The sequence below is a fragment of the Artemia sp. Qi Xiang Cuo genome, chromosome 10, assembly GCF_049724085.1.
Source record: "Artemia sp. Qi Xiang Cuo chromosome 10, ASM4972408v1, whole genome shotgun sequence".
NCBI classification, from domain to species: domain Eukaryota; kingdom Metazoa; phylum Arthropoda; class Branchiopoda; order Anostraca; family Artemiidae; genus Artemia; species Artemia sp. Qi Xiang Cuo.
The window spans coordinates 44,465,031-44,491,443 of NC_142803.1; the positions used below are offsets into that span (position 1 = coordinate 44,465,031).

General features: G+C 36.0%; 1 protein-coding gene across 1 annotated transcript in view; it reads right to left on the minus strand.

Annotated features, from left to right (window-relative positions):
• Positions 1 to 25,280, minus strand: part of Imp (IGF-II mRNA-binding protein) — a 173,503-nt gene extending 148,223 nt beyond the window's left edge. Inside the window, exon 1 of the mRNA XM_089095443.1 lies at positions 25,103 to 25,280. Within this exon, the coding sequence (XP_088951569.1) occupies positions 25,103 to 25,280 (178 nt within the window). The remainder of the gene's footprint in view (positions 1 to 25,102) is intronic.
• Between the last annotated feature and the right edge of the window lie 1,133 nt (positions 25,281 to 26,413).

The window sequence follows — 26,413 nt, forward strand, 5'->3', positions numbered from 1 at the left end:
AAACAATAAAAAAAAACAAGCGATACGGCTAAAAAGTAATCAAAACTGTTAAAAACGAAACTTCGAAATAACTAAATATATAAAAAGAATAGGCTTATGATGCTGATTCTAAATATATAAATTTTATTAAGTTTAGTATTACTCATCAAAGGCTACGAGCCTGAGAAAATTTACCTGAGTTTTTAAATAGGGGGGAAACATCCCCTACAAGTGAAATAATTTTAATGAAAATCACACCGTCAGATTCAGCGTATCAGAAAATCATATAACATAGGTTTCAAGCTCATATCTGCAAAAATCTTCAACTTTGTATTTTTTGCCAGAAGAAAAATATTCGAATATAGAAGTTCGTTACGTAAGTTAATTTGTAAATCACGTCACAACCAAATTTAGAGACAGCCATTTAGCAAAAGAAAAGTAAAATTTTTATGCAAATTTTATTTACTTATTCAATGACAATGAGCCAAAATAAAAGCTGCATTAACTAAAAAACGATCAGAAATTAAATAAAAAAAACAAGTTTTTTAAACTGAAAGTAAGGAGCGACATTCAAGTGCTCACTTATTTCAGTTACTAAAGTAGGAAGAAAGTTTTTTTTTTTTTTTTTTTTAGCCAAGTAATTACCGTAATACATTATATTAAAACTTAGAACGAACAAGAATTATTCCTTATATGAAAGGGGCTGTCTCCTCCTCAACGCCTCGCTCTTTACGCTAAAGTTTGACTCTGTCTCACAACTTCATTTTTGAAAACAATAAAAAACTTTAGCGTAAAGAGCGAGACGTTGAGGAGGGGACAACCCCTTTCATATACGGAATAATTTCTGTTCGTTTTAAGTTTTAATGTCGCTCCTTCCTTTCAGTTTAAAAAACTTGTTTTTTTTATTTAATCAACGATTAGAACTGATTAGAATACAAAAATTAAGCTATGAGTAGATGTAAAAATACTTTCCCTCAAACCCAAATAACCTGTGCCAAACAAATTTGATTTACAAATATGGATAGTAAAACATTCACATTTGTGGTTACCAGAGCCGTGGGAATTGGGGTGAATTAAAGAGTTCATTGACCAGTAACCCTAAGCCTAAAGGATACAATCAATTTTGGAATGCCTTATCGAATAGGCTAGTATGTCCATAACAATCGGAACTCTTTAACCGAATTTTCAAGTCTTATTATTAACTCGGTTTCAGTAGAAGATAACAAACGCACGCAGGTAAAGGCGGGTTTCATAGCACACCGTCACTTCTGGACTCGGACTCGTTTATATATAGATTTAGAGTAAAAACCGAATTTATTCAATTGATTTAAGAATCGACATAATAAGAGCTGAAATTATTCTGAAAAGGCTGTTATCACCTCTAAATTGAAACTCGTAAAGCTAAACGGACTTTGCTCTGAAATTAAATTTAAAAAAAAAGTTTTTTTTTAACTGAAAGTAAGGAGCGACATTAAAACTTAAAACGAACAGGAATTATTCAGTATATGAGAGGGGCTGTCCCTTCCTCAGCCCTTCGCTCTTTACGCTAAACTTTTTTATTGTTTTAAAAAATAGAGTTGTGAGAAAGAGTCTAAAAAAAAAAAAAAAAAAAAAAACGCATCTGTGATCTTCTTCTGGTAAAAAATGCAAAATTCCACATTTTTGAAGATAGGAGCTTGAAACCTCTGCGGTAGGGTTCTCTGATACGCTGAATCTGATGGTGTGATTTCATTAAGGTTCTATAATTTTAAGGGGGTTTCCCCCTTTTTTCTAAAATCAGGCAAATTTTCTCAGGCGCTTAACTTTTGATGGGTAGGACTAAACTTGATAAAACTTATATATTTGAAATCAGCATTAAAATCTGATACTTTTGATGTATCTTTTGGTATCAAAATTCCATTGTTTAGAGTTTCGGTTACTATTGAGCCGGGTCGCTCCTTACTTGCAGTTCGTTACCATGAACTGTTTGACAACACATTTGCAAAAAAACATGAGAGCAACTATATTGTTTCGAAAGTCGACATATTTAACGTTGCTCGCTACTTTTACTATAAATGAAAATTTTAATCTAGTTGCAGTTCATTTTGCAGAAATAGTACACTTCAATGTATTCCTTTTAGGCTTTTACCTAAAAGCAATACATTTATATACAAAAATCATTTATTTACACAACATTAATTTATACATTTATCTATTTAACTATATAAATATACAATATGTATATCAATATATACATATATTTATAATTTATAAAAGTTATATACCTAAAAGGGATAGCCTACAAAATAATAATACATAAAATTATATAAATTATAAATTTATAAAAGGAATACATATTCCTTTAAAAAAAAAAGAGTTAATGCTGTACGTTAAAGTAGGTATAAAAGTAAGGGTACTCCTGTTATACCTACTTTTATATACTGCTAGTTTGGTTAATGCTAATGAAATAAAATAAAATAGGATGAATATATAATAGTTTAGAAACAAATTTGGGCTATATATGAGAAAAAGATGCCTAGGTTAGGTTAGATTACGTATTTAATATATGCTATGCTTTACTCCCCCCCCCCCCCTAATGTGCAAACATATAGCCCAAATTTGTTTATAAACTATTATATATTCGTCCTATTTTATTTTATTTCATTAGCATTAACCCAACTAGCAGTATATAAAAGTAGGTATAACAGGAGTACCCTTACTTTTATACCTACTTTAACGTACAGCATTAACTCTTCTTTTTTTTTAAAGGAATATTTATTCCTTTTATAAATTTATAATTTATATAATTTTATAATTTTATGTATTATTATTTTGTAGGCTATCCCTTTTAGGTATATAACTTTTATAAATTATAAATATATGTATATATTGATATACATATTGTATATTTATATAGTTAAATAGATATAATGTATAAATTAATGTTGTATAAATAAATGATTTTTGTATATAAATGTATTGCTTTTAGGTAAAAGCCTAAAAGGAATACATTGAAGTGTACTATTTCTGCAAAATGAACTGCAACTAGATTAAAATTTTCAATTATAGTAAAAGTAGCGAGCAACGTTAAATATGTCGACTTTCGAAACAATATAGTTGCTCTCATGTTTTTTTGCAAATGTGTTGTCAAACAGTTCGTGGTAACGAACTGTAAGTAAGGAGCGACCCGGCTCAATAGTAACCGAAACTCTAAAAAACGGAATTTTGATACCAAAAGATACATCAAAAGTATCAGATTTTAATGCTGATTTCAAATATATAAGTTTTATCAAATTTAGTCCTACCCATCAAAAGTTAAGCACCTGAGAAAATTTACCTAATTTCCAAAAAAAGGGGAAACTCCCTTAAAATTATAGAACCTTAATGAAACCACACCATCATATTCAGCGTATCAGAGAACCCTACCGCAGAGGTTTCAAGCTCCTATCTTCAAAAATGTGGAATTTTGTATTTTTTACCAGAAGAATCTAACCTAACCTAGGCACCTTTTTCTCCCCTAAACCCCAAAAAAACAACAGTGTAAATATCGTCAACGCATTGAAAACCCCGCTAAGCATTCATTACTGTATAGCGGTGTCTTGAATTAACCCGTACAAGAGGGTTTTCTGTCGCGTCTCCAGTTTGACATATATAAAAGAGTAGGTATAACATACGAGTACCAAAGTAAGTATTTTGAAGTTTTTGTTTTTTGTTCGAATTCAGTCTCTTTGAAATAAATTCCTCTGTATTTGTATATCTATAACTAACGTCTTTTTAAACTTTGAAGCCAATTGAAGTAAACTTTAAGCCATTGATCCTTCGAATAATGACAAGTATATAATATTACAGTACGCAGTCATCATTTTACGTACGCACTCATTTATCATTAGTTTTGTCTTTGCCTAACCCTCAAAATAAATTATATTTCAAGAAATCTCTGAAAAATATATAATATAGAATATCTCCTACATTTTCGACATGATAGTTCATGCGGTATGTACAAGGAAGTCAATTGAGAGGTAGGGTGGGTACCAGGCTTTTGATGCGCCATCCTCCTTGATTGAGAAATATCTTTTTTAGTATCGTCATTAAGAAATACTTTGTTTGATATTTTCATTAGATGAAGCAAAAAACAACATAGTTACCCCCATAGAGTTTGAAAAATACATTCCCTCTTCCCCTACAATTTCGTGAATTGGCGTCCTTGGGTATTTTATTATCGTATTCACTCTTTCTCTCAGAACCTCCAGGCAGGGGCGTCCCTAGTGGGGGAGGAGTACCCCCGAACTTTTTTGGTATTCGGCAGAAATTTTGCAAAATCAGCCGAAATTTTGCGAAATTCCTGAGTTCTGAAGAAAATTCAGCATAAATCAGCTAGCGATTTCGTTAAATTTACGAAGATCGTCCCCCAATGAAATGAGCCTCGGGACGCTCCTGCCTGTAGGACCCTTCAGCATAAAGCTAAGGTTGTTTTTGTTTTTTTGCAGCCTCGCTGCACAGTATCTTTTGATTTAGCTCTACTCTCTCTCCTGTCATACTTTAACCTCAACTTACCCTCTTCCCTCAACACTCCCTGAAAATTTCAACTTTACAACCCAAGCCATTCCAGAAATATTGCATAAAGAAAGAAAAAACGAGCAAAAACGGGGTTTTTAAAGCCAAATGAAAATACTAAAAAAACACAACAAAGTGAAATATTTCGAGAGGACAAACGCCTCTCTTGTTGTTTAAGAAATTATCTTCGTCATGCTTATGGGGAGAATTTTACCAATATTGATACTACATTCATATCTCTTGTTAGAAAAAAAGCTAATTTGATTAATGAACAGTATTTTCTTCATAATTGTAAAATGAACCATATTTTATCCAAGTCAATGCGACCTTCATTTCACTTAAACACACGTAACGAACGGCAATTTACAGAACGTATAGGGTTTGGTATTTTAAGTCATGTTATTAGCGATTGCAAAAGCAACCGCTACCGGTTAAATCAGCATATTTTCAGGCTAGAACGAGAAATATTATGTACGCTTTCTTATGCTGATTTTCATCAAATTAAGGCTATTGCTGAAAATTCTTTTCAGCATGATTTTAGGATTTCTAGACAAAGACTTTCTGAGAAATTACACCGTTTAAAATTGGGAAACCTCTCTAATAATCCTTTTTGGACCTTTTGTCCCAAAAGTGTATCCTGGTCCTGCTGCGATAAATTTCAGCTCACGCCCCTTACAGCAGAGCAACATCAGGTTCTGTCGAAATGATTGAAATTTTCAATAGCCCCCTTCGAAAATACCTTATAGTGAAATTATCGCGAACACAGAGGGGGCATTTCATGACTCCCATGCGGAGATTGGAGAGATTGCTGAGGTTAGAGCACATTTTGTTGAAACCTTGTTGAATTCGCCTTCTGTTAATAATCCAAATTTAAAATAAATTTAGTAAAAATCAACACTTGGTCTTACACGCACTATATAAAGATCATTCCAGGATTATTACGAAAGCCGATAAAGGTAATACTGTTGTTGTATTAGATTCAGATGATTACCACAAAAAAGTCAGAGAAATTTTAAATGATTCTAACACATATGAACAATGAGCTACCGATCCCACAGACAAATTTGTCCAGGAAATTCGAAAACAGCTTTCTTATCTAAAAGTAAAAGGTGACATTACAGATTAACTTTAAAAAATGTTTACCCTAGCGGGTGCACGTCTCCTCGCTTTTATGGTCTTCCTAAAATTCATAAGCCCGGTAATCCACTTCGACCCATTGTTTCTTCTTTTCATTCTTCTACAGCAAAAATAGGGAAATTCTTATCAGTTGTATTTCGCCCACTATTCAGGCTCAAAAATCCTATATTAAAAATCCCGCTGATTTCGTTTCCAAGGTAAAGCAAGTTTCTGTTAAACAAAATACAAGAATTGGCAGTTTTGATGCAGCTTCAATGTATACCAATTGTTATCCTCAAAAGGCCGAACTCATTTTGGAGCATAAACTTAATTCTAACCCATGTATATCAGAAAAATCGACTCTTTCGAATCAGACACTTCTTTCACTTACAGCCCTTTGTAACAGAACTTCTTTTTACTTCCATTATAGAGGCATTTTTTATAGACAGAAATATGGGCTTTTCACGGGTGCCCCCCTTTCTCCAATATAGGCTGATATCTTCATGGAAGACCTTGAAGAAAGGGCTATTTTGCAAAGTTTTCGTAAACCTGAATTTTGGGTTCGTTTTAAAGATGATATTTTTTATTTGTGGGAGCATGGTGAGGAGTCTCTGGGTTCCTTCCTTTGCGTGGTCTTCACATTGGATCCAAAATTTAATTTTAGTCAGGAATCAGAGACAGAGAGGCGTCTTGTTTTCTTAGATATCTATGTGCAATGAGATTCTACATGCTTTAATTTCTATGTCTATAAGAGACCCACAAATAATGACCGTTACTTGAATTATTCCTCTAATCATTCTCCTGCTGTGAAAAGAGGATTGTCACTTCTCTAGTTGATAGAGCATTGAAAGTTTGTTCAACACGCTTCATGGATTTAGAGCTCAACCACCTTAGATATATTTTATTTGGGAATGGTTATCCAATTAGTTTAATAAATTCTGTAATTATGAAACGCATTAAAAGATTATCAGATAGCTACACAGAAAACACAAATCAAAGAGAAAATTCAGTTTATCTTGGTCTCCCATACGTTAAAGGGGTTTCAGACCATATTTCAAAAAATCTAAGAAAAAATAACATTTACACTTACTATAGACCCAGAAAAACTATCAGTTCCCAAATTTATCAAGGTAAAGACCATATCCCGATAGGTAAAAAATCAGGCGTCTACAGAATTCCTTGTTCGTGTGGTCTTTGGTATATCGGAAGAACTGATTAGCGATTCATGGATAGATTAACTCAGCTCTCTAGTTCAATTAATAACACACTTAAAAAGCGGAAAAAAACCCAGAAAGTTTCAACCCTTTCGATGCAGAGTACATCTTTAAGAACCCTAACCACACTGTTTTGCTGAATTAAGGTGCCCTAATTTCGCGTGACATTGGTATAATCCAGTATTATAGAGAATCTGCTGAAATTTATAAATACTGACTAGTAGATGTAAATTTAAATAGAGATTCCGGTGATTTAAGAATAAACGAGTCATATTTCTGTTTTCTCAAAACAGAAGCCGCTACTTTAGTAATCCCTGAAATAAACCTTGAACCACTTTCCCAGCCATATAACCAAACACATGAACAGCCCCTTAGGTCTCAAATGTTTTCTGCAAGAAATGCAACAATTAAAATCCGAAATCAGATGACATAGTTCTCCAACTTATGTCATTGCCGGTTTGTTTTGTTTTTTAGTGAATAGATTGTTTTTCTGTATCTCATTCCTCCGTTTTTAGCTAGTATCCGTCGATGGCAGTTCATTATTTTTTGGATTTTGTGCAAATCGCGGATATTGGCGAATAACTCGCTTTTATGGTTGTTAGGTATTTGCTTTTAATTCTTATAATTTTTGGCTTATATTGAATTCTATTCATCTTTTAAGTTTTTGGTTTTTCTTTGGTTTTTTGGTTCTTTTCAAACTGACTTTCCGCGTTTGTTTTTTGTAGTTTTTTTCTTCGGCACTTTCCTTGGATACATTATTTCGTTTCGCGCTGAAGAAGAGAGGCGTTTGTCCTCTAGAAATATTAGCTTTGTTGTGTTTTTTCAGTATTTTCATTTTGCCTTTAAAAACCCCATTTTTGCTCGTTTTTCTTTCTTTATGTGATGTCAGGCCAATGTGGTTTAAAAAATTATCTTAGAAATATTGCAGATATTCTATTTTTATAACCTGGAACTAAGTAGTGTTTTTTTATTATTTATTTACCTTGCTAGTTAGACGTGAACAAATTGCAATTCTAATTGGGGCATATAGCGTAAAAGAGTTTAGGTTGTTCGTAGATATAACATTTTTAGCTGCCCCCTCCCCAACACAAAATCTGAGGTCCCCTTGTCATCCCACACAACCTATGAATTTCAGCTACATCCCCAAAGCTATTCCCCAGATATTGCAGATATGTCATTTTGATAGCTTGGCTACTCATAGTGTCTTTAGATTTAACTCTGCCCCAACCCTAAGCCAAATTTGAGATATAACGGGCCCCCAAACACCCCCTTTCCCAAACACCTCATTCTTTTTTCACATATGAAAGCTCCTTTCGCCCGAGAACTTAGGGGTTGTAAGACAGTGTCAAACCGTTCGGCGAAAACTAAGTTTTTTGGCCCTTTTTCATGCCCCATTTTTAGAAAAAACAATTTATTTTCCTATTTCTTCTATTTTGGGTCAGGACAATGAAAGGAGTTTCTAGCCCTGCGGTAGAAATGTGTGGGTGTAAAGTTGAAGCTGTTTGAAACTTATTTCTTACGATTTTTTGGCCCAGTTTTCGGGACATTTTTTCCATTTTTCTTTTGCATCGGGGTCCCCTTAGTCCAAGGACTTAATAAGGTAAGTTTAGTTAATCAGAATAAAAACTTAGTGGAATCCCTTTTTGGAGCCCATACTTGGTGGGCCCAAGCCGCTGAACATTTTTTTTCCGCGCAGGGACTTACACGGTTCTAAGTTTCAAACTGGTCCAAAAATAGTTTTGGCTCATTTTGAGAACCCATAACATCCATCCAACAAAACATGTTCTTCTTGGTCTCGGGAACGATCCCTGAAAGTTTCGAGTCAACCAGACATCCAAGAACAAACACGCCCGCTTCTTCCACTGCAAGACCTACGCATAAACGATTTGTAATTTGTATTATTTACTACCCTTGCTCATGGGGCTGTGTGCGTCATGCCCTTCCCAAAGGCGTAGTTACTGGATTTTTCAGCTATTATGAAAAAATGGCTTTCTCAGAATTTGATCAAACATCTTGGGGATTTACGAGGGGACCGGGTAGCAAAAATGGACAAGGAAAGGGATTAGTAGCCCATCCAATCACTTTTGACTCTTTGGGAAGAAATACGTAATGCACAGGCTAATACCTTGAAAGCGTATGGCTCTTTATTTAGACAGCGCTCTGAAATTTATCAGTCAAAATAATTCGTTAATGTAAAGCAAGTGAAAAAAGAAGTTCTTATCACATGGAAATTAAGTAACACTGGTTTTATTTTTTAAAAAATAAGGTACACATCATTGATTCCCTGAAGCATGCTTGTGCGGGAAAAAACCCTCCTAGTAAATCAATAAACAAAAAAAAAACAAGATTATAATATTTATAATCATATTCAGCTGCAACAAAACCCTCCTCAAAAACATAACTTAACTGAAAGAGTCAGTTAATAGCTTAAAAATAACATAAATTATGCCTAATATGAGGGAAGCTACCCCCCCCCCTTACGTCACCTTTTACTTCATGTGACTTTTATCCCATTAAATTTGTTTGTTTTTAATTTATTTATAGGATGAAATGCACTATCGCAAGGAAACATAAAAGCAGACTCTTCTGAAGTTTTTCGATGCCATACACCAAATTGTCATTGTCTATTTTTTGGACTCCAATCTGATTTTGGTTGAATTTTGGCGAATATCGTCACGAATAAACAAGAAGGCAGAAAACAATAGCTGCTTTTCTCTATTATAAATGACCCATTAGTTTGATGCTATTATTCTAAAAGTTTACATTATTCTAAATCTCTAAGGATGGATTAAGGTGCTCGCTTGACTGATCGTAAAATAATTATCTGTACGAAAACGTGGTTCGATCCCATTTTCTGGAATTTAAGAAAAGAAAAGATGGCTAGGCTAAGTATTACGCGTGCAGGAATACGTATTACACGTGCAGGATGATTCGCTGGCAAAAGTCGTGCTTTTTAGTGATCCTGTCTGGGGACAAACGAAAAGAAGGACATCCTCGATGAGGGAAGAGGTCAAGGATTTAAGGGAAATGTAGACGTCATTGAAGTGAGTAAAGAATGTATAGCTTCTCCTCCCATTGGGAGGAGAAGCAAGCACTACTATGCTGAGCTCAGACTGTTTGGTTCTGTAGTGAGTTGTTAGTAGTAGTACAATTCTTAAAAAAAAAAATAGTCTGTAGTAAGAGGGGAGACTGTAGTCTGTAGTAGTATGTAAAAAAAGTGAATTTAGATAATTCAGAGAAAACCCCAGATATCAAGGAGTCCTGGGCCCCAGGGGTCTCCTCCTTGCCCATATTTATGTGCTTAGGTACCTTTCCTCATCTTGGAAGAATCACAAATCCCTCTTATAAGTAGGAAAAATGTGTTTCTAACCCTTCAACAAGGTAAAAACGTTAGTTAATGTTACCCTTTTTGTCCAAGGGGTGATTGTGTCGAACAAATGGTCGTAGCAGATCAGAAAGCTTTAATCTAACGGAAATCAAATTTATAGTGCCCTTTTTAAGTGACGAAAAAGATTGGAGGGCAAGTAGCGACCCGCTCCGCACTTTTTCCGCCAAAGACATTCCATCAAAATTTGACACTTTAATTCGGCATAGTTGAAAGATCCAATAACTATACATTTGGGGATGACATGCCCCCCCATAGTCCCTAGCGAAAGGGCTGTAAGCTACGCAATTCACCCATTGTTCACATATACTAATTGTTATTGGGAAACATGAACATTTGGAGGGGTGGGATTTTCCACGGGGAGAATTTTCCATGGAGAGGACAGTTTAGGGGGAATTTACCAGAGGGAGAGAGGGTGATTCCCTGTTATGTTTTGGAAAACGGTTAGAAATTGAATATACAGAACATGCTTTTTCAAATGAATGTAGGGAGCAACATTAAAAGTTAAAAGGAACATAAATTATTCCGTATATGAGAGGGGATGCGCCATCCTCAATCCTCACTCTTTACTCTAAAGTTTGACTTTTTGTCCCAATTCTTGAAGAAAAACGGCTCAAACACAAACCTTTGTGTTGAATTTGAGCGTGAAATATTTGTAAAGAACTAAAATGTTAGCGTAAAGAGCGAGGGTTGAGGATGTGACAGTCCCCCTATTCTGTTCGTTAAGTTTTAATGTTCCTCCTTGCATTCAGTTGAAAAAGTTTTTTTTTTCTTTAATTATGTAAAAAGGATAGAGAAGAAAGGAAATTCCCTTGCACGATTCAAGTATCTCACTTTAACATTCTTTGAGAAGGACAGGGAGATGGAGCAAGAATATTTCTATATCCAGAGTGATTACGGGTTTTGAACCCCCCTCCCCGGAAATGTTTGTCTGACTCGTAAAAACGTTACAAAAATACATACGAACAAATTCTTGAGGCGTTTTTTTAAGTTTTTTTCATACGCTCCCCCCCCCCCTGGACAAAAAGCCTGGATACGCCTTTGCTGGGGACCAGAACTTCGAACATTTTTCAGTACAGAAAAATACACTAATTCCTTTTCATACATTTTACGCAAATTTAAGCCTCAGAGGAGACCTCGCCACTCTGAACAGCCAACTTATGAATCACAATGTACATGAGAAATTAGGCAAAACGCAAGAAAGAGTTAATAAAGAAACAGCATGTCCGCCAACGGCCTTACTCTCATCCTTTGAATTATGGAACGGGGAAGTTAATCCAGAAATTTCTTATATTAATTTGAATTTCTCCTTTGAAAAATTCAGTATTCTCGTACTAAAATCGGGGATTTCACACTTCCAAAAATTGTGCACGTCATGTGGTATTCGAAGTGTAACGCGAGGAGGTCTAAACTGGCGGAAATATGCCTACGCATTGTACGGAGTGTGACACGCATGGAGGAGCAAGTTGTGCTCCAAAATGTACATCAGGTGGCGGAGAGGGTATCTTCTCGGCTAAAATATTAAGAAAATTTAAAAGCGAGCTTATTTCTTTTTTTAAGAAGTTTTATTTTTAATTTAAAATAAAAAAAAGGGAAAAGAATAAATGCAGACATAAAGAAGTTTCTGGATTAATATATTTATAAATTCTTATTTTTTGATTAGACAGACTTTTAAGCTGGCTTTCTAGGCTTAGATATTAAGAATTGAATGTAAAGAAGTTTATATTTTCTCTTTAAATCTGCTCAGGTAGACTTCACTTGTGGTTATTGTCCCAAAGAATAATTGGTCATAAATCATTAAAGCGTTGTTTTCGGATAGTGTTTAAACAACATTTATGCGACAAGCTAAATTGTAATATAATAAAGACTTTGTAACAGAAAATATTAATTTTTGAAAAAAAACGACCTCTGTTTGTCATGCACGTTTGTAACAACAGATCTTGGGAACCCAAATTCATCATAAGAGTTCAAGTATGATATAGCGCCGACCACTCAAGTTGTTCATCCATTGACGCATTGTAGAACCGGTTTTTTTCGTTAGTTTCCTTCAGCTTAGCGTGAGACAAAACGAAGAGAAGCGACAGAATATATGGGGGCTATATATTTGCATATTAGGGGGGGTAAATAATTTGGACATTGTGAGGTTAGAAAACAATTCTTACTTCATAATATACATGATAATTGTACCGAACACATTAGGCATGCAGACGCCCTATACTTTACCCCTACCCCCCCCCCCCAATGTGCAAATATATAGCCCAAAATTGTTTCTGAAGTATTATATTTGAATCATAATTAGGTATATTTCATTAGGATTGAGCGTCAAAGAAACAGGTACTTAGATGAAGAATATTAGGTTGGAGCTATATCATACAATTATCCATCATAATAACACCAAAAAGGGGCAATTTACATTGAAATTGCGCGAAAAAAGACCCAGCAAATTCATAAAAATAATGAAAATTCCATTGATATCCCCCTCCACCGTATATATTCGTGTTTTATTTGCGTATAGTTCAAACTTTCGTCTGTTATTTTTTATAAACTGATGAAAACAATGACAACAAAAACTTATGAATAATTTTACCTTTGAGAATTATAAAAAATAAGATCATCCCTCAATGACCTGTTGTCTCTAGCTCAGGACCATCCGACGTGGAGGTCAACCATTGCTGCCCTATATGCAACTAGGTCTCGGAGGATCTAAGTCTAAGTAAGTTTGACAAATTTATAGATTTGAAATCATAGGAAGGACAGATTCCTTTGATATGTACGTTGTTTTCTATTATTATTATTATCATTATTTATTCATTTTTTGCGTTCCAGTTGCTTTTGCCACGGGCTGGTCTTCACTCACATTCAAGGGGGTGCTACCATTTCATCTACAGTCACAAGCACTAAACGTCAGTAGAGGTCTAAGTTATACTTCTGAGCCCTTATGTTCCTTCCCATGCTATTCTGGTCCTTTATGTTCCTTCCTATGCTATTCTGGGCCTTTATGTTCCTTCCTGTGCTATTCTGGGCCTTTACGTTCCTTCCTATGCTATTCTGGGCCTTTACGTTCCTTCCTATGCTATTCTGGGCCTTTGCGTTCCTTCCTATGCTATTCTAGGAGTTTATGTTCCTTCCTGTGCTATTCTGGGGGTTTATGTTCCTTCCTATGCTATTCTGAGCCTTTACGCTCCTTCCTATGTTATTCTGGTTCTTTAAGTTCCTTCCTATGCTAATCTAAGGGTTTATGTTCCCTCCCATGCTCTTCTAAGGGTTTATGTTCCTTCCTATGCTATTCTGGGCCTTTACGTTCCTTCCTATGCTATTCTAAGGGCCTATATTCCCTCCCATGCTATTTTAAGGGCTTATGTTCCCTCCCATGCTATTATAAGGGTTTATGTTGGATGCCCTAGGAAAACATTTCTATGGAAACTATACACCTTTTAAAAGAGAGTGAAAAAAAGGGTTAAAGTGATTAGTAATTACGAACGGGGATTCCCCGCTGTTTTTTTTTTTCGAAAACTAGAGATTGTCAAATTGCGTATTTAGGAATTGTTTTGATTGACATTTTTGCAAAAAGAGATAAGGAATTCGCAAATTGGACACTATGAACGATATTAATTAATGTTTTGAATAATAGGAGTGTGATTGATTCTAATTAGTGATTGGATAATTTTTTAACATGAAATCTCTGAATAAAATATGTTTTGGGGGAGATGGGTTGATTCTATACTGTATAATACACAAGTGATGTTCGGACAGTGTTGTCAATTCAAAATAGAGTTTAACGTTATAGTATACTAAATAGTTGATACTAAGAGAGATGTAGATGGCAAGAAAAGAATTTTAATAATGAAGTTCAGAACAAACCTTAAAAATGCTTGCAAATAAAGTAGTAAGATTTATATGAGTACGAACCATCGAGGATCATAAGCACCAATGACCCTAACCAGCAGAGACATCAACCCCCCAAAGGTCCCTTACCCCAAAAAACGACGGGTGCCCCCTCCCTCCAACTTTTTGCCCCCCCCCTCCCCATTTGTTTTTTTTTTATTTTTTTTAACATGATATATTTTTTCAACTTTTTTTTTTACATGTCTTCGAATGACATGAAACAAACTTAAGTTAAGTAATGTTTTGTCGTGGTTTACCTTGTCACAGTTACATTCTCTTCATTTTTCAAAGTTCATTTTAAATTTATTTCGTTGAAATGCAAGAGTTGAAATATTTCAGTAGTGTTTTGATGTGCTTTACCTTGTCACAGTTACATTCTCTTGATTTTTCAAAGTTCATTTTGAATTTCTTTCGTGAAATTCAAGAGTTGGAATATTTCAGTAGTGTTTTGTCGTGGTTTACCTTGTCACAGTTACATTCTCTTAGTTTTTCAAAGTTCATTTTGAATTTCTTTCGTTGAAATGCAAGAGTTGGGATATTTCAGTAGTGTCTTGTTGTGCTTTACCTTGTCACAGTTACATTCTCATGATTTTTCCAAGTTCATTCAGTAGTGTTTTTCAAAGTTCATTTTGAATTTCTTTCGTGAAATGCAAGAGTTGGAATATTTTAGTAGTGTTTTGTCGTGGTTTACTATGTCATAGTTACATTCTCTTGATTTTTCAAAGTTCATTTTGAATTTCTTTCATGAAATACAAGAGTTGGAATATTTCAATAGTGTTTTGTCGTGGTTTACCTTGTCACAGTTACATTCTCTTGATTTTTCAAAGTTCAATTTGCATTTCTTTCCTTTAAATGCAAGAGTTGGAATATTTCAGTAGTGTCTTGTTGTGCTTTACCTTGTCACAGATCCATTCCTTTGATTTTTCAAAGTTCAATTTGGATGTATTTCATACAAATGCAATAGTTCGAATATTTCAGTTGTGTTTGGTTGTGATTTACATTTTCACCATTAAATTCTCATTATTTTTTTATTTTTATTCTGTTTTTCTTTTATCGAATGCAAGAGTTGGAATATTTCAGTAGTGTCTTGTTGTGCTTTACCTTATCCCTGTTAAATTTTCTTGATTTTTCAAAGTTCATTTTGGATTTCTTTAGTTTAAATGCAAGAGTTGGAAAATTTCAGTAGTGTTTTGTAGTGGTTTACCTTGTCACAGTTACATTCTCTTGATTTTTCAAAGTTCATTTTGGATTTCTTTCCGTTGAAAGGCTAAGGCACGTTCTGCGGATGACAGATTGCCGAAGATTGTCCTTTTCAGCCAACCGTCAAGGGCTTAGCTGTGTTTGTCTCAGGTGTTTTCAAGGTCAAGGGGGAACAAAACATTCCAATGGGGAAATTACCCCTCTCCCCCGACTTGCACTCCTGTATGGGAATAACGACAATTTAGGTTTCATTTCTTTAATCACTGTAATTTTTGCTCGTTTCAGTTTTAGCATATTATGTTCATAAGTTTTAAATCGACATTTCAATGTCCGTGAAAAACATTAGTTTTTAATGCAATCCTGGTAAAAGAGGGAAAAGAAGGCAAAACGCGACTATTTATGGGATAAGAGAAACCTGCATTCTGAACTGTTACTGCCTTCAAATTACTATTACGGTTTTCACAGCTAAAATAGTGGGCTCTTCGCTACGATTTGTAAGAAAAATAGCTACTTGTCTCTTAAACGGAACGCACTCAATAAATGAAGTTAGGTTAATCCTAATGTAATATACCAAAACATGATGCTATAATACTTTAGAGACAAAATTATGCAAAACTACGGTAAAGAACTGTGGAAAGCAGACAGCACAGAATGTAGGTACTTTCACATTATGTGGATATCTCGGCTATAGACAGTCGAATGAATGCAGTGATGGAGACTCGTAAAGGAGGTAATTGTTATCTAAATTGATCGAAGAGCGTGGTTTCTCATTGAATCAACAATATTTAAACTGTTGTTTTTGGGGGTTTAGGGGGAGAAAAGATACCTAGGTTAGGTAAGGTTACGTATGTAATATATGGTATGCTGTACCCCTACCCCCCTAATGTGCAAATATATAGCCCAAACTTGTTTATAAACTATTATATATTCGTCCTATTTTGTTTTATTTCATTAGCATTAACCAAACTTGACTTTTTATAGGTGTCCACATAATGGGAAAGTACCAGAATGTATTATATTAAATACCTAACCTAACCCCTAACTACCTGTATATATTAAATATTTAATAAAAATATACATAAATCGTAGTTTTCTCACTCAAAATAAGCAAATCACATCATTCTGTGAAATCTTACACAACTTAATTCTTGAGTGCGTTCCGTTTAACAGACAAGTACCGAAAAATCATATGAAATAGATGAATATAGGCCCTATTTTGAACTATGCAATATAAAAGCAAATTCTTGCTTCATTACATTCAGAATATGTCTACTAATTAGATTTTCTGGGCTAATTTTGCTTAAAGGACAGAAAGGTAGGTAAAAGTAAATGATTTCCAGTCCCTTCCAGTTAAACGGTACCCCAGCCCTCCCCCTTAACGCCTGCATACAGTCCTAGGCTACATCCAGATGCTGACAAATAAGTACAAAGAGAGTGCAAACTGAAAAAAAATATCGGCAAACGTTTGTAAACATCCTAGGACTATATCAAGGTACTAAGAGGAGGCGAGCTGGGATACAGTTGCAGCAGTAGCAAAAATATGCTTGGAAAGAATTTTCAACGGGCAATCTCTTTTGAGATTGCCCATTTTGTTTAGATTTTTTTTTTCCCTGTCTGATATCTGTTAAAAATAGAATAACACCTTAGTTGGACCTATAGTAGGCTATACTGGTTGAACATAGGGTTAAGGTTTATTACACGGCAGAAAAAAACATCCTTACAATCCACTTAATTGTCTTTCCAGTAATCATTTTTGAATTAACACTTTCCAAATATAATTATCACTACTCTTAAAATTTAACCCCCCCCTACTAATAGAGCAACAACTATCCATGGCAGCAGCCATTATATCACAGGCAGCGCAAAAGAACGATGTTGGCACAATTTTTTTTTTCTTTCAGACCAGGGCACTTCGTCTCGAAAAAGTTGTCGTAGAAACTTCGAAAAGCGCTCATTCGAGAGCAAATTGGAAGGGCTTTTGCCCTTTTTAATAGCCGAAAGTGATTGGAAGGCAACTAACACCTCAATTTTGAGATAGCCATTTTTTTCAATGTAGTTGAAAGATCTGGAAATTATGTCGAGGACACTCCCCCCAGAGACCTCAGGGCGAGGGTTGTAAGTTATGCCCTGGAGGCATATAATGTTTTTATAGAAAGGGTTGTCGTAAAAACTTCAAAAAGGGCTCATTCGAATGGAAATTGAAAGGGACGGTGCCCTGTTTAATATTCAAAACTTATGGCTGGGGGGCAACTAACCCCCTCTCACGCCCACCTCACCCCCAAACAAATCCAATCAAAATTTTGAGATGGGCATTTTTTTCAACCTAGTTGAAAGGTCTGGATATTATACCTTTAAGGATGACACCCCCCCCCACATTCCCCAGGGAAGGGTTGTAAGTTATGCCCTGAGGGTATATAAGGTTTTTATAGAAAGGGTTGTCGTAAAAACTTCAAAAAGGGTTTATTCGATTGGTAATTGAAAGGGCTAGTGCCCTTTTAAATAGCTGAAAGTGATTGGAGGGCAACTAACTCACCTCTCTTGCCCACCATTTCTCCAAACCCATGCAATCAAAATTTTGAGATATCCAGTTTGTTCAATGTAGTTGAAAGTTCTGGAAATTAGGTCTTTGAGGATGGTAAACCCCTCATAGCCCTCAGGGCAAGGGTTTTAAGTTATACCCTTGGGCATAAAGGGTTTTTATAGGATGCGTTGTTGTAGAAACGTCAAAAAGGGCTAATTCAATTGTAAGTTGGAAGGACCAGCGCCCTTTTTAATAGTCGAAAATTAATGGAGGGCATCTAACCCCCCTCTTACGCCCACCATTCACCCAAACACATCCAATCAAAAATTTTAGATAGCCATTATGTTCAACACAGTTGAAAGTTTTGGAAATTATGTCTTTGAGGATGAAACCCCCCACAACCCTAAGGGCAAGGAGTTTAAGTTATGCCCTGGGGGCATATAAGATTTTTACAGAAAATGTTGTTGTAGAAACTTCAAAAAGGGCTCATTCGATTGGATATTGGAAGGGCTAGTGCCCTTTTTAATAGTCAAAATGATTGGAGGGCAACTAACCCCCCTCTCACGCCCACTATTTCTTCAAACACACCCAATCAAAATTTTGAGAAAGCTATTGTGTTCAACGTAGTTTAAAGTTCAGGAAATTAGGTCTTTGAGGATGACAACCCCCCCCCCCACAGCCCTCAGGGTATCTAAGTTATGCTCTGGGGGCATATAGTTTTTGTAGAAAGGATTGTCGTAGAAACTTCAAAAAGGGCTCATTTGATTGGAAATTGAAAGGGCTACTGCCCTTTCTAATAGTAGGAAGTGATTGGAGGGCAACTAAACCCCTTCTCAAGCCCACAATTTTCCCGAACACATCCAATCAAACTTTTTAGATAGCCATTGCATATAGCCTGGGGCTATCTGAGGCACCATTAGGGAGGGAAGAGGGGGAGCAGTTGTCATGGTAGCAGCCATTATATTTGGAAGAAAATGTGTTGATTTGGAAAACCATTAGTACTAAGCTACTCTTTTTATTACAGTTTTAAGTATTTGGAACATAAATTCGAGAAGGCTTTTCCTGGTGTCTCGTTTCTTAGAGATTTGACCATGTATATGTCAACGAGAGCAGTCCAGGGGGGGGGCGGCGTTTGGGAATAAAGCTAGTCGTGGGAAAGGGCTTGTTCCCAGGCATGGTCGAACAACCAATAGCTGGAACTTCCGTTCCAGGAAAGTTATACTCTTGGTACACTTCTAAAGGCAGTCCATCTTTCGCCTTCGTCGTAGTTAGTTGTTCTTCTGCTACCTTATCTTCTCTGTGTGAATTCTCACGTTATTTAATAAGGACCATATACCGACGTTTACTGACTATCTTCGAATTTACTTAAACCGTTACATCTGCCAATATACAAGGGCAAACAAATAAAGAAGTAGACATAGGTTTACAGAGTGGTGGCAAGCGGTTAAAACTAGTGGAGCAAATATCACTAGTGGAAAACCTCCAAGTGACATTTGAGTGACCGTTATAAGTACTTACGACGACATCTTACGCTAAATACTGGCAACATATTGAAGAGCTATTTCGCCCGCTACCATAATTGCTTGTGATATTCAGCTGCAAATACTGCAAAAGACTGATTAATAAGACATCGAAATGTTACGAGCTATTGAACTTTCTTCTATTCAAAGCACCTTCTTGAGAAACACTTTCTTTTAAATGAACATTTTTAAATAGGCTGTTACACAATGCCTAATATGGATTTCCTCGCGATAGCTTCTACCTACTAATTCAAATTTCTACAACTGAGAGTCTCCGGTGGATTTCTACCTTCACTTAGCCATTCTACGTCTGGTGGTTTTTTTTACCTGATTTTATACAGTCGACGTGTGATCTACATTTGACAGTTTCCAACCAAAATTTTACATTGTGAATTCGATAATCGAAAATTAATTCTCAATTGCGACTCCATTTGACGCTAGTGATTTAATTGAGACCAACTGCAATTGGATTTGAGACAGACTACCTTGCGTAAGTTATTTAACACGGTTAAACAATCCAATAAATTTTATCAGACCCTTGTTGTTAGAAGTGAAGTTTATTGCCAAAAATCTAGCGTCCGTAATTAAAGAACGGTGTTTAAAACCAATATTTAAATTTTTAGAGTAATTACTTTTTCAAATTTTGATCTCAATCAGTTTTATTCCTATACTTGATCCTGTGGAAACTGGATATAACAAAAAGGTTGCTTTTGATTTTGTAAAACAGTGGAGGATAAATGGCATATTTCCACCTCTTTTATTTGACTCAAATGATCCTGATTTCAATCAGGATGAACTTTATGATTACTTTCAAAAGATCAAGACATGGGTCCCAACAAACCCTCCAATTCCACTGAGCACCACCCCCAATTAATCCTCCAATAGAACACCCTCAACAGTCCCAAGTAATAGGATCTCTAATTGACCTTCTTTCAGTAATAACGCCACTCACAAAGCCAGAAAGTGGAAAAATAATTGAGTTTGTATCGCAGTTACAAAAATTTCAGTTGTTGTTAAATTGGTCTGATTCAAGAGCTTTACAGACCGTGTCACTTTTGGCCCATGGTTTGTTTCTCCCCTTTTTTGAGGATCTGAATCCCTCGATTATAAGTTTGTCAAGTTTAAAACGTGGATTACTTGTAGCATATGCCCCAGGCAAAATGGTTGCAGAGTTTGTAGGCGTGGTTCAACGTAAGGATGAAACAGTATATCTATTCTATAGAAGGATGCAAAATTAGAAAGGTCATGTAGGCTGTCCTTAGAAGCCAGTGATGATGGTGTAGTCCTTGGAAGACTTGCTCTTAATTTATTCAAGGAGGGGATTAGATCGTCCTACAAACTGTATTTGTTAGAGATAGTGCAGAATATTTTGGTTAGGTAATGCGTACGAGGTTGCAATACAGTATGAACAGATAGAAAAGATAGTGGGGGAAGGAGAGACGTCTTCTTCTTCCGATGAATTTCGTTCTGCTCTGACGAGGGTGAAATTTGGACTCAATAATGAAGGTTTGCAAGGTCGTGGGCGTGGAAGTGTTCAGTTCATGGTCGGGTAAGTTACAATAGTAGGCATAGTAGTGATAGATATTGTGATGAGAGAGGAAAAGAGTGTCTTACTCGTGGGGGGAGACACAGCATTATGGAATGCTATCAAAAATGCAGATCATGCGGGAAACCAGGTCATCCAGCGTTTAACTGTTTCAGTAAGGGTAGGCAGTAGGAAAAGAGGAATACGCGTTATAAAAATGTACAGTTTTTATTTTCCCTAATGTGGATTACAAGGTAATATTCGGATGGGACATTTTGCATGCTCTGAATTCCACAATGACCTCCATACAAATACCATTACATTTGGGTTATCAGCTAGACAGAATAACCCCTGCAATTTTCAGTCGTTTTGTAGAGGTAGCGTTGTATTACCAAAATCCGTTTCGGTCGGCCCTGGAACTATGAAAATTATTCAATTAAACTTTAGATCCAGAGATGGTAATGACATTGCAGACGGTTCTACAATTTTATTCTACTCTTCAGATGAAATAGTAGCCAACTTAAAATACTCACTACACGTGGTCACTCGTAATGCTAGTTTGGTGGTTATCTTTAATGACGGGGACAAGGTAATAAAACTGTCTCACCGCAAGATTTTGGTAGAGTTTGAGGAAATTTCTAATGAACTAATTGAGGCTGCTAAGGAAGATATAAAAATAGATACCGAGAGAGATTACTTAGATTTAGACCATGAACACATAGGACAACTTCAAAGAGAAGACGCCACATAAAAAACTTTAATTGAATACCTTGACGTGATAGGAAAAAGGTCAAAGGCTTGTATAGCTACCCATGGAAAGGGAACGGGTTTTGAGGTCCCGCGGGATGTAGGATGCCTCGCGGGATGGTTTTGATGCACTGCGAGATGGTAATGGTGCCTCACAGGGCGGTTTGGCTACCCTTAGAAATGGAGCTGGTTTTTAAGTCCCATGGGATGTAGGATGCTTCGCTGTATGTTGTTGATGCCCTGCGTGGTGGGATTGATGCCTCTCAGAGCGGTTTGGCTACCCATGGACAGGGGGCTGGTTTTTAAGTCCCGAGGGATATAGGATGCCTCGCGGGATGGTTTTAATGTGTAGCACTAATATTAATGTAGAGATATCACCAGCAGTACTGCCATGTGTCGAACCACAAGTTAGTAAAACAAACCCAAATAGGCCAAAACTGAGGCGTTGCGCAGCAATAAAAACACCAAGGATTTTATTGAGAATAATATTTTGACGTCATTGCAGCATGATAAGCCAATCAAACTGCAATGGTTGACATATCTATTCCATCATTTATAAGTTTATGCAATTTCATTTATGTGTCACTGGTATTCTCATGATTAATCAGCCTTTCTTGGTCATTAATTTTACCCCAGTCCCAAATTTATACACAATCTCAACTTTACTTGTCTTCATCAAATTCAGGTGTATGGGGAACAAGTCTATTTTAAAGTATACAGAGAAAAGGGAAGTGTTAGAATATCCAGTTTCCGACTACTGTTGTTAATGTGGTTCATTTATACTATGTAAGTGTTTACTTATGCAAGTAATGTGTAGTTTTTATATTATGTAATTGTTTACTAGTTTATGCTGTAGAATGTTAGTAGGTGAGAAGTGAATAATTCGGGAAGGGTATAGAATGTTTTCAATTCAATTAAAGTCTGAGGGTTTAATGATAAGGGGATAAGCCAAATTTGGGAAATTTAACTTAAAACAGGGGGGAGAATCTGTAAAGTATTTGGAACATAAATTCGAGAAGGCTTTTCCTGGTGTCTCGTTTCTTAGAAATTTGGCCATGTATATGTCAACGAGAGTAGTCCAGGGGGGGCTTTTGGGACTAAGGCTAGTCGTGGAAAGGGTTCGTTCCCAGGTATGGTCGAGCAAACAATAGCTGGAACTTCCATTCCAGAGAAGTTGTACTCTTGGTTCACTTTTAAAGACAGTCCATCTTTCACCTTCGTCTTAGTTAGTTCTTCTTGTGCTACCTTTCTTCTCTGAGTGTATTCTGCCGTTGTTTAATAAGGACCATGTACCAACGTTTACCGACTATCTTAGAGTTTACGTAAACCGTTACATCTGCCAATATACAAGGGCATACAAATAAAGAAGTAGACAGAGGTTTACAACAGCATTTCCTTCGCACGCGGAATATTGGTGCATGTTTACCCTCTCTTTCGAAATATAATAGCCTAAATCGCTGCCGTTGCAATTACGTTCCATCCCCCTCCCTAATAGTACCAATTAGTCTAGGTCTACAGCCTTAGGCTAGCCTATACAGAACTTCAATTATTTTTTTTTTTTTGCTGTTATTTGACATGAATGAACTAACTGTCCATGATAAATGAGCCAAAAAGTAGAGTAGAAAATGGAATAGCGGCTCTCCTAAAGGAGACATACTAGAACAAAAAGAGACATTTTTAAATTGCCAATTTTATTTTAATTTTGGTACTTGTGCAGAAAGCGGTAAGTGCGAGATAAGTGAAGTTTTGTTAATGCTAATGAAATAAAACAAAATAGAATAAAAATATAATAGTTCAGAAACAAATTTAGGCTATCTATTTACACATTAGGGTGAGGGGGGGGATAAAGCATAGCATATATTAAATACGTAACCTAACCTAACCTAGCCCAACCTAGGTATCTTATAGTCCCCCTAAACCCCAAAAAACTAAAGTTTAAATATAGTTCCCGGAGTGAGAAACCCTTTGTTTATACCCCACAAGGCAACGAAAAGCTGTTTTCATAAAGATATTTGCAATCAATAGTCGCGTACTTACCGCTTTCTACACAAGAACCTTAATTTTTGTGCTTTTTTCACGTTTTGTCAATTCATCCTCAGCTCCGTCTGAATAGACCTAGAAACCTAGAATCTCATATAGACCTAAGCTATACGAAAAACTAACAAAAAAAGTGCAGAATCCTTACTTTATAATATACAGCAAGTACCAATGAATCATACATCTTAGTTTTTTCCCATTTTTATCAGTTTTGAATAAGTTTTTATTAATTTTTTTTTTTTTTTTTTTTTACATGGTCTAGGACATGAGGCCATTAAGTAGTCTGGGGATGAAAGCCAAAAACTGAACCATAAATGAACATGAAATTGTGTCTCTAAAATGAAATATAAAATTGTCTCTCATTTAGTTCTAACATGTCGCCTTTTGAAGAGCCGCTTTTCTAGACTTTAAGCACCCCCACCCAAAAAAAACATAAAAACAACAAAAATATTTAAATATAGGGTAAAATTCTACTTTAGCTACTTTGCCTATCTTGGAAAGGGTTTAGGTTAGGAAAATGAAACTTGCAGGGATGGGTCTACAAGCTAAAGTATGACCCGGGAAGGTATTTTGAAGTACATACCTCCACTCCCTCTCCCTCTAGAAGGTCCTGACCTTTGATGACCTTTAAAAATCTGTGCGTTATAAAAGTGAAATCTTGCAAAATAGATTTTCTGCTTAAATGAAGTGCAACAAAATTGTCTTCAGCTTCACAACTTTGCTCAATCCCAATTTATAAGGTTTTAAATATATGCAAATACATTTTTTAAACTTCAAAAAAAAAACATTGATATGGCTTAAAATTCTACTCAAATAACAGGAATTGCAAAGAGAGAAAAAGAAACTGATAACTGAAAATTAGGTAAAATGTTGTTTTGTCAAATTTTATATAGGCTAGGTATAGACCTGTCATGTAAGCAAATTTCAGGACCCTCTAGAGTGAGAGGGAGTGGAGGTAGGTACTTCAAATTACTTTCCCGGGTCATAGGCTACCTTAGCCTGTAGACCCATCCCTTAAAGTTTCATTTTCCTGACCTAACCCCTTTCCAAGATAGCCAATAGTAGCTAAAGTAGTATTTTACCAAATATAGCATAAGGCTATATCTGGCCCTATTAGGGGAGGGGGTTGTAATGCAATTGACAGCATCAATTATATTTTGAAAGATTTGGCTAATGAATGTAAAAGCTAACAATATGCTTTCTTTTTTCCAATCTTATTTCTGCCCTACAGTTAAACATCGACCAAACATAGGCTAGGCGGGTTCCAATTTAGGCCTACTTATACGAAGTTAAAAATATGTGAAATCCTTAAAAAAAGAATTAATTCAACGAGGAGGGGGGAGGGAGGAGAGTAATCTCAAATATCGTTCTTTGGTTGGCTCTGGCCCGCTTATGCTTGGCGTCGACGATAAGGCCTGAGGAAATTAGGAATATAAGTACCATTGAGCTTGTCCGCCGCTTGTTTCACGGCGTTCGCATCATTAAGTTCCACAAATGCATATCCACCTCTCTTAATCAATACTGATGAACATGTGAAATTATTCTCCTTTAGTAAATCTCGTATTGCCTTTTCATCAGCTCCAGTAGGCAAGTTGCCCATATACAATTTTGAACCCATTTCAAGATCACAATCCTCTACAACAAGAAATTCTACTACTGTTAGGCCTAAAGGTTTTTAAGGTGATTGAGGGGAACATCCTCACCCGCTTCATTTTATTGGTTAGAATTCGATGATGACGTAAATAGGCCTGCTAGCATTAATACTATTATTTGGCTCACAACAAATTCTTTTTCGGAATGAATAGGGTATTTCGATCGGTAGACGTGATGATATTTGATACCAATACTAGTACTGACACCGAATTCAAAATGTAACAACATTAATTTCGTATAATTTCTTTGCTGCGTATAAGAATTCTGTACGAAAGGACGGGATCTATGTCACCGGATGCTGAATAGGAAACGGTTACATGCATCTAAAAGACAGTGCCCCAGCGTTGCCAACGCGGTACAATTGTACCACTTTTAGTACAATGTAGAAGCCATGGTACAATTCTAGTACATTAGGAAATTTTTAGTACGATACAATTTTTTAAAGTAAATCCTAGTTTTATTTGCTCCTTTCTGACTCGGATATCTGTTCAAGTTTTATCGATATTTTTCTTCTGGTTACAGAAAACTTTCAACGTGCTGTTCAGACGGTACAAATTAATTCCTTTCGGCACAATTTTAGTCAGAAAATTGGTACAGTTCATTTAAAAGCGTTGACAACGCTGCAGCGCACAAACCCTTTGTCTTGTAAACACACAGGTCGGATGAAATGGGGAGGAGCATGGCCGTGTCCAGGGCGGTTACTCGGTTAGACCCCCACCCCCCAATAAATTTGTCCGACTCTTACAAAATTAACAACAATATATTTAAACAACTTTTTGCGCACAGAGACCTTGATACATATAGGATTATTTTTTCTATAATTCACCCAAGAGCCTAGGCACGTCTGAGGGTCTAAGCTTTGGGTCCAAAGCCTTCCCAAAGTCCATAGCTTTATTCTGTATTTCTATTCCAGTCCTGCTTTCGAGAAAATCCAAGGTACTTGTCTAGAATCCAGAAAACACGCGAGAATTGTATTGGGAAAATCAGATAGGCATTACCCCGTACTTATATGAGACGCTGTATAAACAAAGGGTTTCTCACTCCAGAAACTATATTTAAACCTTAGTTTTTTGGGGATTTAGGGGGAATAAAAGGTAC